This window comes from Denticeps clupeoides, chromosome 3 (assembly GCF_900700375.1).
Source record: "Denticeps clupeoides chromosome 3, fDenClu1.1, whole genome shotgun sequence".
Lineage (NCBI taxonomy): Eukaryota > Metazoa > Chordata > Actinopteri > Clupeiformes > Denticipitidae > Denticeps > Denticeps clupeoides.
In genome coordinates, this window is record NC_041709.1 from 8,882,402 (window position 1) to 8,897,540 (window position 15,139).

Below are 15,139 nucleotides of genomic sequence, written 5' to 3' on the forward strand. Positions count from 1 at the left end.
TACGCTCATTGTTCTGTATCACTGTGGCATCTTATTGCATTGCTGAAGCATCGAAATATTGATTTGCGTGATAACGGTAGGTGGTTTCCAGGTGAAACCTTCTTGCCCCTGTTTTTGTCCCAGTGTGCAGAGATGACTGTGGCTTGACGGATCTGTCTGTTCTCTGTAGAGGAATGTATTGCATGTAAACTTTAATGCTTTGGTTTGTTTGTTTGTTTGGTTGGTTAAATCGCTCCCAGATCACCCTGAACTTGGCTTTCCACTTTGCACAGGAAACGACTCGATTTTTCACGACATTGACAGTGACACATCCCTCACCAGCCTCAGCGACTGCTTCATGGCGGCGTCAGACATGGGATCCCTGCAGACTCGAGTGGGAAACCCCATTGACCGTCTCTACTCCATGCAGAGCTCCTACTTTGCGTCCTGAAACACAAAGCGAAGACGAGCAGGGGAAACCCCCCCCCCCCCCCCCCCCTCCTCGCGCACTACCAAACAGCCATAAACAAAAACCTCATGAAACTGACCAATAAATTCAGAGCCCAAAGCAGTAAATGACCTACGCTGGCTCCCCACCAAGCGGGAAGGGAAAGGGCGAAACTGAAGATGAAACAGGACCTGTTACTTCCCTTGGTGCGAATCGCTGGGGTCCTGCCTCTAACAGGGTTCAAAGCCACACTTGGCATGATGTCTGTTAGCTGTGAGTATGGAAAGGGAACAATTTATGTCTATGCCCTTTTAGTTCATAAAAAAAGGAATTGCACGTCTGGTCAACAAATGCAATTCTGAAAGTGTGGATTGGTAGATGAACACGTTGCTGATGCTGACCAGTGTTATTTATATATATATATTTTTTGTAACATTTAACCTGCTGCAAAGAAATGTTTGGATGTGATGTTGCAGTGCATACATGCTGCTTTGGACATCATAGTGTGTGTGTGTGTGAGTGTAATGGCCTGTTTTATTCCCATTCAAACGAAATTAAATCAAACGTAAAAAGGGGATTGTTGTGAAGACTGGGCAGTGTTTTTCCCCCCTTCCAGCTGTATATATGTAGTGTACAACTAAATCAGAGTCCATCCAGCTGTGCATGTTGAAGTGGACAGTTATCTATTTATTGAGCAACATGCGCCTTGTGATAATAAGAAGCATTATTTAAAAAAAAAAAACAAAAAAAACAACAATGTAAGTAGTAGGTACGGTAAACGTTATAATAACATATGTCTTTGAATTATAAAACTGAAAGTAGTATTTTTGTTGATGTTTCACATAAGTTGTGTCTCCGCTGTGCTATTTATTAGTCACAAGCGCACTCAGACTTTGCTCAGATTTGCTAAATTACCAAAGTTGGTTGGTATGATGAATAAAAATGTCAACAAACATCAATTCATTTTCTTCTGTTGTTATTGGTGAAATGTGATTAAATTGTTTGTGGTTGTACAGCTTATTAAAACACTTTTTAGACAGAGTTTATTTCAGCTTTTGTTATGCCACATCAAAATATCTAGTAATATAGGCAGTACTGGTAGCTACATTGAGGAAACATTGATTTAATTAAAAATCATTCAGCTTGGTAAAAAAATGCAAACTCAGTAAAAAAAAAAATTAACCCCTATAATTAATGAACTAATTACATTTGTTCAAATGACTTACATGTGAAAAAACATATATGCTGAATTGATGCTGTTTTTAAATGTTTTGAAATGTCCACAATAATCTGTAAAATAGATTATCATGGTGTTATAAGAAATTATCATGGTGCTAAATTTTGAAATCTACTAAAATAAATAGCTAAAAACTCACTAACTATTTCAGAAGACAAACTTGAATTATTATTTTTTTTTTAACAAAATTAAAATAAGAAGAGCCTGGTGACTGACAACTCTCACTCACCCTATATTTTTGAACATACCTTCAACACATCCCTCAAAATGCTGTCTTAAAACTCTGAAACCCCATGTCTGTCCTCTACGTCTGCTGAGTTTGCAAGTCCTTGTCTGCTTCACAGTTCTCAAGAGACCGTCATCAGTGAGTTTAATAAACAGTCAGTGTGACCTCTGACCCCCTAGTCCCCATGTGTGCCTTCAAGTGTCAAGGATGTGGCATCTACATTTGATCTGAGAAAGTGTCAGTTGTTAAACTGTCAGTAGGTTGTGCCTGCTTTAGAATCTCATCTTTTATTATAAAATGTTCTTCTTGGTTTGTTTGCCAGTTGTTATATGCAATGACTAAATAAAAGACACTCACCCACATGATTCCAGATCAAAGGGTGAGGAATGCTTTTGCAGATTTTTGGATTTATAACCACTTTACTAATTCAACCGTCCACCATGGCAGGACGATAAAATGCTATACACCATCTTTGCTCCTGAGAAAGGACTTGTAGGTTTATAAATAGTTGCTGGTTGTGGTCTCACCTACGTGCACTAACCTGAAGCTGCAGACAAGTCCTTTCAGATCACATTGAAGCTGTCATTCTCTGCTGTCCAAATATGGAGTGGTTATCAAAGATGCGAAGAACCTTCTGATTAATTGACCTCCAGCCTTTCTGACTGCTACAGTTCAGAACAGACCAGGGAAACAAATGATCATAACTTTCTATACACCAGACTTGGGAAGAACTGCAACATGCAAGTGGCAGAAAGATATCACAGAGAGTCAGCTAAGACGTAGGGAGTGTTTTGGAGGACAAGAATAATGAGGCTGACGTTTAGATCTGGGAATTAGCTGGTGTTCGTGTCAGCCCAGCCGCAGGGCAAATACACTTCAAGGTGTCGGTTAGCACTCCTTCATCACACTGGCAGTGCTCCCACTCTCCCACCCCTGGCATGGCCCCGCGGAACATGCAACAGCTCCTCCAGTTTGTCTCTCACTTGTGGCTCTTGTGGCCACAGTAACACCCCAAGGCGTTGTGACAGTGGCACAGGCACTCCCACAGCACTTACAATAGCACCAATACACATGCCTTGCCTTTTACTTTAAATTTAGTTACTTTTGTCATACTACTTTCTGAAATTTTGTTTTTTTATGGAGATGACTCGAATGTACCAAGTATGCTACTGTAAATGTATAATAAAACACAGCAAGCAAATTGCAATTTCTTTCTTATTTTGATTGGTTTAATAATTTAGGTCATAGGTAAATACTTTCCTGATTGACTAGGAGAGTTGTAAAACTACCACACTTGTACATGCTGAAAACATTTTAATGTTATGAATGATGATATATGTCATGAGGTGAAATGTTTGACATGGAAATCTGTGAACGCCCTTTTTTTTATTTTGGCAATTGCCCATGTGTTATTGGTCCTGTTAAAAGCTAAATGTTGAACATTATATTAGAGTATTTTATTCTAAAGTTTTAATCCTACATTTTATTTTATTCTATTCTAAAGAGCATCTAATGAAATACATATGTAGTGTATTTTGTGTTAGAAATTACCACTGATTTAAAATAAAAAAAAATTAACAATTAAACACCACACTGTCTCTAAAAATGTAGGAAACCAGAAACCCCTGCTGGTTGCTGCAGAACAATATTTAGCACCACCTCCCATGGGTTTGTTCATTGTTCATAGATAATTTTCACAATCTAGTTGAAGTCCATTTTAACTGTACTATTCTTTTAGAGTGTATCTGGACTCATTTGTTCAAAAACTTATTCAAATTCTCAGTTGATGCTGTACCACTAGCACCAGTCATGTTGACTGTCGGTGCACGATCTGTACCGGCATTCTGCTTCGATGGAAGTCTTTTTCAAATATTTCTCGAGTATGTGCATGCCCAAAAAATGGATCTGGGGAATGGTGAAGCGTTTCCCTGCATTCATGCACAACACCGTGTTCTATAATAAATTGAAATTAAAATGAAATAAAAAGATTATAAAACCTAAAATATATTTTTCCTAATTAAATTTAAATAAATTGCCACTAAATTGCAACTAAAATTCAATTCTTCTCAATACATACATACTACTACACTGCTACACCACTACTAAGGAGGAAGGGTACTTGCAAAGATTGGCAGTATTTCAAGAAGCTGAATTTCTCCTAACAATTAATTAGATGCTGCACCATTTCCCAGGTCCCAGAAAACTGAAGGAATACGAGTGGCGCATGGCTAATACTGAGCAAACCAAGCAAGTCCGGTTTGATGAATACCAGACATGCAGTCTATAACAGTGCAGGCAGTCTATAGTTGATTCATGTAACCGATGCTAAGATGCAGTGTTTGTACATTGCACAACAAGTCCTTTCCCTCGCCCCTATATCAGCGATTGTGAACATGAGTGGAATAACCTAATTTACCGCGGTTCATTTAAGACAAACAGCGATCTCATAGGCAAACGCTCAATCGTCCACCACTCCCGTCATCTCAAACAAAAGAGGGAGAAGGCGCCTGATCCTTCGCGCTCACTGGGGTGGAAGTTACAGCACCAGACAGATGTCAGTTTTCTTCCGCACGACAGGGCTCGGTACTCAACAATGGCTGGTTTTGTACATCACTTCCCAGGTTACTCAAAGGACAGAATCCGCCTACACCTGCAGAGAGTGTTTACAGTACACTTTTTTTTTTTTACTGAAAATGATAGCATTGTGCTGGTTTCACAGACAGATACAGCATTTTAGTCCCACTAGATTGTAGAAGAAGAGCCTGGTGGTCAACTTCAGGTAACTGTTGTAAGGGTGCCGATCACTGACTTAGCTTTGCAGAACGAACTCTGCGCCGTGATGGAGCAAGTGGGTGAGTGCTGATGATGTTGGGGTGGTCGGATCATTTGGGGCAGTGGGTGTAGAGGGCAACGCAGTATTTTTTTTCTCCTTATCGCAGCAGTAATCTCACATCACAGGTGTGAGAAGGTGCAGCCGTCCATCACGCAGACGTCTCTGTGGCATGAGAACACTTCGTCCCTCAGGGCAGCTTTACTGACATCACCTCCTCAGGCTACCGGCTCGCTGGCTGACATGCCTTCACGCAGGCCTTTCAGTCCTCTGTACGCACAGGAACGGACGATGCCTGATGTGCATTTCAGCTTTTCCCACCCTTTTCACCGCTTTAGACAAATGACTTACATACCTTTTCTCACTTTTTGGGTTGACCATGATGATAAGAAATGTTCGCTGCAGGCGGTTCTCTCAAACACATTCTCTTTAACGTGGCCATAACTACTGTGCTTAGCCTTTTGCATCTGCCATTGTTTTAATATGTCCAAAACATATGAAAACAAAATTAGTTTTACACTTGAAAGATTAGTACGATGCATCTCTGTTGTGAAGGCTCTTGAAAAGCTCTTGGCTCTTGAAAGCCCTTGAAGATAACACTTTGAGATGCATTGTGTGTGGTTGTCCAAAATTAGCCCAAAGGTCAAATGACAGAGCACTATTTGGGTCAGATGGCTGGTTTTATTCTTGAGTGGATGCTGATGCAGAAGCTAAAGATGATTGCAGGTATGTGTTTAATTTATTTGGTCATGCAGCCAAACATCATGTAGATTTAAATGTACTGGTTATAAATAGGCCATAATGCTTTTCTCTTTGATTGGATCAATCAGATATTTCAAAAGTGATGTATTTCACATTAGTTTTATAATATATTAGAACCCTGTCAATAATGAAGATATTTTGAAATGCGAAAAAATCCAAGAACTTAATTGCTGTGTCATTACACTGTTTATGGATCAGTTGCACATTTTTTATGTCTATGGGGAAGATGTGAGAAGGCTGCCTGACAGGCTTCGTGCTACTCTGGGCTTGCCCGCTGAAGTCTGGGAGATGGGCGAGGTGCTGGGAGGCCCGAGGCTAATGACACGCTAATATGCAGCATGCTGACCCCTCTGACCCCAAACACCCTTTCATGGTTTGTGGACCAAACACACCCTGTTTTAATCACAGGACCAAATGCTCCAGCTTTCCCAAAGGAGGCAACTTATTGTGATAAACCTGTGACTCTTTATGAGTATTGGTCATATTTTATTGATTTATTGGTGGAATTTTCTTCAGATATTTGACTTCATTATTCTTGTGTCAGGTATGTCCATTCAGAAGGTCCATCATCGCTGTGTCCATCATTTCAGCGACACTATTGACTTGAAAAGTCATAATTGCTGCATGCAAGTTAATGCGCATGGAATTAAGTGATGAAATATTAACTGGAGCTGCACACCTCCTGTGTGTAAAAATCAAGCAAACCTGCTGCTGGTCTTTCTTTATTTTTAAAGATTAGAGGGGGCTTTAATTAAGTTCGGAATGAGAATATGGACACAGTGGAGGGCTACACCACCCACATGGGGACCGCAGACTCTTTGTAAGGTAGGAGGATGTTGATTATTTGGAGAGGTCTACAATCATATTAGTATAACAGGCAACTTGAGTCACATCTAAGCTTTTACCAACCCTAGAGTGTGGTCTCTACCGTAACTCTTCGGTGTGTTAGTGATTACCTTACTGGGCATTTCTGTCTCACTCCACTCCATTCTGGTGCCTGGTTTTCTACCTTAACCTTTTGCCGTTATGGCTAAGTGGTTTTAGGAGTGAAGAGAGGGAGCGAAGGAGGAACAGATTAGAACCACTTAGCAATAACTACCAGGGGTTACGGTTGAAAAACAGACACCAGCAGAGGCATGAAGGGATTTGCAGATGGCCACGGTGAAGAAAGGCGTTACTTAAAACAATTCTTGGCAACTGCCAAACCCAGAGGATGCATCATCTGTGCCACAATATTTTGCTTTGATTACAGGCAAATTTAAGTAATCTCTGTGGCACGGAACCTTTCGCCCTCTGAGATTTTTCGCTACATGCCATTCGAATGCCATACGTGAGTAAGCACACCTATTTGTTTGGAGGATTAATTCATAGTACATGTAAATAAACATGGCCAGGGCGAGGAATGCAGGAGCATGTAATGCAATATATTTATTGGAGCCTCAGACCACTGGTGATAACGCTTGCATCGGGATTATTTTCCAGTTCTGTGCATAGCATTGTGTGATGAAAGCAGTATAGACCACAGAAAACCCAGTGATCCATGATGTCCCAGAATAGTTTGAAAAGGAGTGATTTTACGGAACAATATTCTTCAGCATGAAAGCTTGGTTCCATAGTTCTGCCTCTTTAATCACTTTTCCCATCACAGAACTCGCCTGTCCTCCCTGACACTAGTCCTCTTCTGTTATTGGACGTCATCTGTTTTGCTTTTCATTTTTCTGTATCATTAGTGCCTACTGGTACACAGCACTGGAATGCGCGAGGAGCGTTTGAAGCCCGACCTGAATGTCGGGGCCTAAGGCGCCGTGGTCCTTGGCGACGACCCCAAGGGTTAACTCAAGCCACCAGCATGCACACCTCCGCGTTGCTCACAGTGACAAACGCATTTCTCAAGGTCCTGGTGAGAAGATGGATTCCAACCTTGATGACGGAGAAACGAACCAGAGCCCAAAGCACCATTGCAGGATCAATCAGACCTGCAGTTTATACAGAAATAAAAAAAACCTTACATTTTAGTCTGGAAATAACAGTGTGTCGTATTAAATCATTTATTATCACTTCCTGCTGTGATTCAGACATGCGTTTGCGTATTATTCATTTTTTATGTGCTTTTGAAATACATTTCTTTCACTACTGTGATTCATTATAACGTCATGCCCTTTTGATTTCTGTGAATCATGCTCATTTTTATTCTTATTCAAACCAAGCAATGTCCCAGCTTGTGCAGGTATAGGTTTACACTGTTATGACGTCACTATTTACACACTGTTGTGGGAGATCAATCAGTTTATTTGCTCTCTTCTTATGAAATACTTGCTCGGTGGAAATGCTCTGGTACCATAAAGCCATTATCAGAGTTTAGACAGAGCACGGCTTCCCTGAGTTTCCCTGAACACTGTTTGCTTTCAGAGGCTATGTACCTGTTCTTAATTTTTACAGCAGGTCTTATCTGGCGGTTTTAATTTGACAATCAACCAAATCCGTAGAATAAGCTCAAGATTAAAGGCTTCTTCCAGGAAGCGGTTTCATCAGCTACACACTGAAAACAGGCCGCCGTTTCTTTGGGCTGCATTAGAGCGGCGACAATACCCCTTATATGCAGAATAAGCTCAAACAAAACTTAATACTGAAAAATGTTCTAGTAGTCCAGGAATAAATAACTATTTAATATAAATAGTAAAATATATTAATACAATTTTGTCAATGAAGTTGAATATTCTAAACTTAACTGCTTAAAAGTTTGTATTCTAAACCTCCTTTATGTAATTGGTCCTTCTGCTTGTACAGTTGTATCTTGATAACTGCCAGATTTGGGTAGTTTATGTTTAATGTAGTATTTTTTATTATATATGTTCTGCCACAAAATGGTGTATGTAGATAATTGCATTATCCTCTGAGTTAAGTAGACTGAACCCAACAGGCTGCTTGGTTTGGGCAAACTACTTAGTTTGTACAATTTTACATCTTTTTATTCACGTCATTGATGCAAAATGAAGTGTAGTGCTTTTTAAATAGTTTAGTATGATGGATGCGCTTGACCATGGTGTTTAACAGAACAAGTCTTTGTGGACAAGCCTGTTTAGAGAAGATGGATGCTATAATTAGCCTGCTCACTCATTAAAGGGTGGGTACTTTGGGTATTATAAACCGAACCATGGCAGGGAAAATGATTACAAGTTCTTAGAGGGTTCACCTTAATTTGGCGCTGTCGCCTGTCATCGGTGAATGAATTAAACGAAAACACGCACGCACAAATGCATTTGATGTGCAAATGCCCCTGCATCTGAAGTCTCCATTGTCAGTCATCGTGCTGGTCTGTATTTACAGCCAGTCTGCATACCTGCATCGAGCCAAATTAAACCTCTCACTGGCCTCAAATATTAATTTGACACTGTTTCAATACAGCCATTTTGAATTTATCCAGCCATCCCAAAGCCAGCGGAATCATTTAAGTCCCGGATTTTATATACTGTGCAGTGTCTAAATAATCAAGGGGGGGAAAGGAACAGAGGGAGGTCTGAAGCGAGAAAAGTGCTGGCCGAAAGGGAGACAAACAGGAGCTGTGGTTTGCATCAAAGCTGCCCTTTTCACTCATAAACACTTGTGTAAAGCTTTTCAATGTGTCTTTTGGCAGCGTGGAGGTCTGACCAGTTTGCCATCCGTCTGGGTGTCTGTGCCTGGCATGGCTGCTATGGCTGAGACACAGAGGTGGGTTTTTACACTAAGAGACCAAAAGTAGAATTTCTTTTAAAAAAAAAAAATTCTGAATGATTCGTTCAGCATCAACCAAGTAAAGACTGTACACATTTTTTCGAAGCTGGACAGTGTTCTGTGTTCTGTGAATCCTCTTTTAACTGATCATATATCCAATCTTTGAAATATGACTGGACTTCTGGTTCTCATGAGTGATCACCCATAATGATCAACCTAAAACAACTCTGGCTAAATGCGTTCATGTAATACATGAACATATGTACTCATACACACACACACACACACACATATATATATATATATATATATATGCCGGGTAATAAAAAGCAAAGAAAATATTTTCTAAAGTGTTTGAAAAAAGTACTTCAAAGATTGGACATACACACACACACACACACACACACACACATATATAATACACACACACAATATTTATATATATATATATATATATATATAGTGTGTGTGTGTGTGTATGTATATATATTGTGTGTGTGTGTGTGTGTGTGTGTGTGTGTGTGTGTGTGTGTATATACTCAGAGAGAGCGAGAGAGAGAGAGAGAGAGTCTATATAGACTCAAAGTATTGAGCCAGTAACAGGAACTTAACCACTTATATCAGTCTGGAAAAGGACATCTGCCAAATGGCACAAATGAAAATGGATACAGAAATGAGTAAATGCTGTTTGTTTGCTCATTCTAAAAATATTGATTTTGTCATTTTCACGGCAATTCGCTCACTGACAGTCATCAGTTTTCAGTAATTAGATTTTAGCCCATTGCTTTGTACGTATTTCACTAGGATATGGGGTTACTCCTGTGATTCAATACACAAGCTAGAGCATGGTTCAAAAGGTGAGTGGTGAGTGACTAGCGCTCATCATAAAGAACTGATCACTGTTCATAAACTCTAATTATTGTCAGGTCCTGCGTGAAGGGTGGTGTAAGTAATGATTATTACACCACCTCGGGGATAATGAGGTTGTTATCCTGCCGGTGCCATAACACGACTCCTCATTTTGCTCTGTTGTTCCTGCTGTGAAGTCGCTTTCTACAAAGCACAGTGATTCTCTGCTCTGATTTCAGTCTGTAATTGTAAGCTAACAGTAAAATTCAGAACATTTGAATTTAGTACAGCCATGTTAGCTATGTGATGAAACATAAGGACAGAAAAATATGCATGACTGTTATTCTGTATGTACTCGGAGAATGGAAAAAAGCCCAATGGATTTATTTCATGAAAATCCACCAGCTTGTGCTTATTTGTATATACATACGCCATTTTGTACAGTGATATAAACATTAATGAAATTGATCAATTAATGCAAATATGCGTATTGTGTGTTTTCTTTATTTTCATGACCATTTACAAAAAGTGGAGACCTGACCTCCACAGTCCTGAACCTGAACCCAATCGAGATGTTTTGGGGTGAGGTGGACTGCAAAGTGAAGGCAAAGGGGCCAACAAGTGCTAAACACCTCTGGGAATTCCTTCAAGACTGTTGGAAAACCATTTCAGGTGACGACCTCTTGAAGCTCATCGAGAGAATGCCAAGAGTGTGCAAAGCAGTAATCAGAGCAAAGAAGAAACTAGAATATAAAACAAGTTTTCAGTTATTTCACCTTTTTTTGTTTAGTACATAACTCCACATTTGTTTATTTATAGTTTTGATGCCTTCAGTGAGAATCTACCAACGTAAAATAAAGAAAACACATTGAATGAGAAGGTGTGTCCAAACCTTTGGCCTGTACTGTATAAAATACAATATGTAAAAGATCGTAATAACCCCGGTTACTTTAATGACCCTGGGGTCATGTTTAGTTGTGGCATGACAGCCTGGGATTAATTGAGTCACGTGTTACACGTCATCTGTACCTCTTCTGAGTTTTTGGAGTAAAACAAGCGGCCTGAGCTTTTGAACCCAGCGCCATGGGTCCGCATGTCATAGTGCTCTGCTGACAAACCTCTCCCAGACCTCCCCCAGGATCCGAGCCACACAGCAGCCACTTGTCAGTCACAACGTGACGATGAAAAAAGGAACACTAACACCGCATGATGCGTAATGTACGCCTGCCGACAGGTGACAGCAATCTTTGGCATTTGTGGCTGCTTAGCACCGCTGATGTCATAACTGTCTCAATGTAATTAATGAATAACGTCTGGCGGTGGAAGCTAAGGTTACAACAGAACCGATGCAGGCAAGCGGTGCTGAACTCACTGAAATAATAAACCGACCAAGGTGAGAACAGCAGGCAAGCAGCATATCATCTAGAACCTGAAAGAGGAATGGAGGTAATGGATTGTCTCACTATGATTGGTGGAGCCTGATCGATAACCCGCCAACCTCATCTTTTGGATGCCCGTTAAACCGGCATCCTGCTCAGAATGCATCCATCTCCTCCGCAAGACTGTGTTAAAGTCCTGGGCTCGGGCCAGAGCTCTGTTTCAACGCTGTTGCATGATAAAATCGGACTGCGTTCTTCAGTTTCAGCCAGTGTCAGTGCAAGCAGGTCACAGGAAAAGCCTCGCCCAGATAACAACGGAGGGATTTGGAGCTGTCTGAGGGACCCCAGCATCTTCTCTAGCGCTATCATGGCCTGCAGCCTAAACTGACTCTGAATATTCATAAGGGGGTCAGACAGCATGCTAGCCCAGTGGTGAGCTCTGTTGCCACCAGGAGGTTTGAGGTGGGTTGGGTGATTGGCCCTGGTGGGCGAGTGTGTGTCATTCAGTAATGCATTTTACTTCAATCACGTCAAAGTATAAGTTTGCAAGAATGTTCATGAATTTGATACAACATGGTGCCATCAAACGTCAGATGGTGAAATAACTAGTAGTGATGGCCCTCTGCCTCCTGATCTGAGAGTGGCAGAATTCACACAGGGGCACGTGCAAGTGAATGATCGATGAGGAGGGTGGGGCTGGGGGGACTCATGGGGGCTCCACCCTTAGACACGAGGCAGCTGTGGGATGACACATGGGATTTTCGGGGCGCCCCCGCGACCACCACAAAAGGCAGGGAGGGGAGCGCCACGTCACGGTCACCCGTGGCCCCCATTCACGGTCTGAACTGGGTGGGTCCCTGCCTAAAGCTCTGAGAGCCTTCGGTGGCGTTTAGGGACGGCACACTCCCCTCAGCCCCAGGACAGGTGCACATTGACCCTGGGGACCGTTGCCACTGGAGGCGGTGCTCAGAGATCAAAGAGTAAAGAGAATGTGCTACAGGCATTATCCAGCTAGCTAGCGAGTTAGCAAGCTAGCTGTCGTTTAATTGGGTTCATTTTCTATAACTACATAACTATGGGTTTTAAAGAGACAGGATTTCATTGCTTTGTTGAAGCGCACACACAATGGACACACTAACGGGTGCGATGTACATTACTGTTAAATATGTTCGTTTTCATCAAACTAAAACAGACTAAATTTGTATCATAGATACAAAATCCTCATAGATTTTTTATAAAAAGGTACGATTGCTTGCGAGGCTTGCGTGGCGGGTCATGTGTCGGTCGGAGAAACAGCAAGCGTTAATGATGTCAGACTTCTGGCAAGGGGAAGGCGTCGCTGAAATAGGAAATGCACGCACGGGCCCACGCTGGGCCGCAGTGACAAATGTTGTGGTGAAAGCGCGCGGGCACCTGGCCTGCCCAGCGCCAGGCGCTTTTCCTGCTCCGGCCTCCGCAATATCTCGCTGTGATTACATTCTCTGTTGTCGCCGCTCGGCCCGTGGCGCCAAGCATGACGTCAGTGTGCCCTGTGACCCTCCGTGGGACTCGGACGCCCGGTGTCACGTCAGCGGTGTTTCGTTTCTTGCATTAGCTTGATCGATGTCGTGTTTACTAGTTATCGTGCACATCCAGGAACCCACGCGAAGGCATTCACATTTACATTTACAGCATTTATCAGACGCCCTTATCCAGAGCGACTTACAATCAGTATTACAGGGACAGTCTCCCTGGAGCAATTTAGGGTTAAGTGTCTTGCTCAGGGACACGATGGTAGTAAGTGGGATTCGAACCCGGGTCTTCTGGTTCATAGGCGAGTGTGTTACCCACTAGGCTACTACCACCAACAGGTCACGTTTATCTCACGTCGCAGTCTCTTTATTACTGTGGAAAAATCTGCTCAGCTTCATTTGGAAAGCTCTGGGCCAATAAAATGCACACCAATATAATCATTTAAGCAATGGAGCCGTCGCTATTTTATTACATTTTTTTTTTTTTAAAGAGGCGACCCCCTCCGAGCTCAGAGACGTTTGACCTGCACGTTTTCTGCGGGGATAAGTCCGCGGAGATCTTTGATGGTTAACCCCAGTGACCTCTTCCTGACGGTCAGTCCGAACTCTCACAACAACCACAGTCCTGCTTCTCATTAGACCTGCACCGCCTGAACTCCAAAGCAAAACTCGCAACTCGATCCCCCTTCCTGTGTTATTCCGAAGGGAACTGTCACCTCCCCATCAGGTGCTATTTCAATGCAGTTATCCCTTCAAATGGCCAGGGCAAAAAGGAGGTAATTAGCACGTTTCATACGAATCAACAATGTGTTAACGCAAATTTTTACTGTCATTTTGTGGTCCAAGCCTAAAGTCACGAGTCAGAGGCAAGACATGGTTCAGTGGCTGTGTCAGGAGAGAGAGCCACACCTCTATGGTCGGTGGCCTCCACCCGTTCCTGCTGCTGAACATGTAGCACCAGCTGTTTACAAGCCATTACATTTCGGAGGGGCCTAAATCTTCATTACCGTCTGGCTGGGCGCCCGCCCGCAAGTGCGAATCTGCGTCTCTCGCATTACCTCGGCACGAGGTCCCAGCTCATCTCGGTGCCTGTGTGCGAGCATGTGGGCAGTGTGTGTGTGTGTGTGTGTGTGTGTGGAGTGTCTGGATGCTTCAGAGCGAGAAATGACAGATGATTGTCCCGGCCCACTCGTCTCCACGTCTCTGCTGCCGCAGCACAATGGTGTGTGTAATGAGAGGCCCTGGGGCCGCTGACTCTGTGTGGGTTGGGGGAACCACCTGCACCTCGCAACCCCCACATCCCTCTCTCGTCCAGCCCCACCCTGCTTCTTCCTCTCCCTGTTATACACACACACACACACACACACATGTACCTACACACACCTAAAATGGATGCTTGTGCCTGTATTATTAGTTTACTCTTGGTCATCCTGTTTTCTTTCTTATATGATTTCAGTCATCATTTTATTACATTGCAATATTTTAGTGTGTTTACATCAGTTAATCTGAACCAAACTGCAGTCTTCAGTCGGTTTTTAACTCAGATAACATTTGGTCCCACTCAAAATTAGAGTAAGATTTACTCTATGGGCAGTGTTCACTATTCCATTCAATTTCGTGTCATGCTGGTGGTAGTTTAAACTGTCTAGAGTCGAATCTCCACTGTGTGTTTGCAGGACTTTACACTGACTCTTAACTCCTCATACATGCTCTGTCTAGACCAAAATGGGTTTACTCTGAAATATGGACACTCCGTTTATTTTACTCTGTACCGCGTGTTTGTTTGATTTTTATCTCGATCCCAGAATAATGTAATAATGTTTTTTTTATATTAATATTATTAATTTGACATGTGTGAGCTGTGCGGGTGAAGGGCCAGAATGTGGCCTAAAGCCGCAAGATCGGACCGCGCAGAAGCGCCAGCGACACGTTGTCTTTTTAAACGGAGGAATGAAAAAAAATAAACGAAATAAACGACGAGAGAAAGAAAAATCGGAATAATTTCAATTATCCACTGTGTGACAGTTAATCTGTTAAAAAACATCAGCAGATACTCCAGAAATGAAACCAATCTAGAAATCCCAGCAGATTTGGATTAATTTAAATTTATTCAAAATACAACGCGGGATTTTAAGGCGCTTGAAAGTGGTAAAGAAGACGATAAATCCCGCTACCAAGCAACATCAAGCTGAAGTCTGTCACACCCC

General features: G+C 42.2%; 1 protein-coding gene across 1 annotated transcript in view; it reads left to right on the top strand.

The window, feature by feature from the left end:
• lmx1ba (LIM homeobox transcription factor 1, beta a) overlaps positions 1-1,683 on the top strand; it is a 35,755-nt gene extending 34,072 nt beyond the window's left edge. The window contains exon 8 of the mRNA XM_028972988.1: positions 273-1,683. Within this exon, the coding sequence (XP_028828821.1) occupies positions 273-430 (158 nt within the window). The 3' untranslated portion in view covers positions 431-1,683. The remainder of the gene's footprint in view (positions 1-272) is intronic.
• Positions 1,684-15,139: the final 13,456 nt, after the last annotated feature.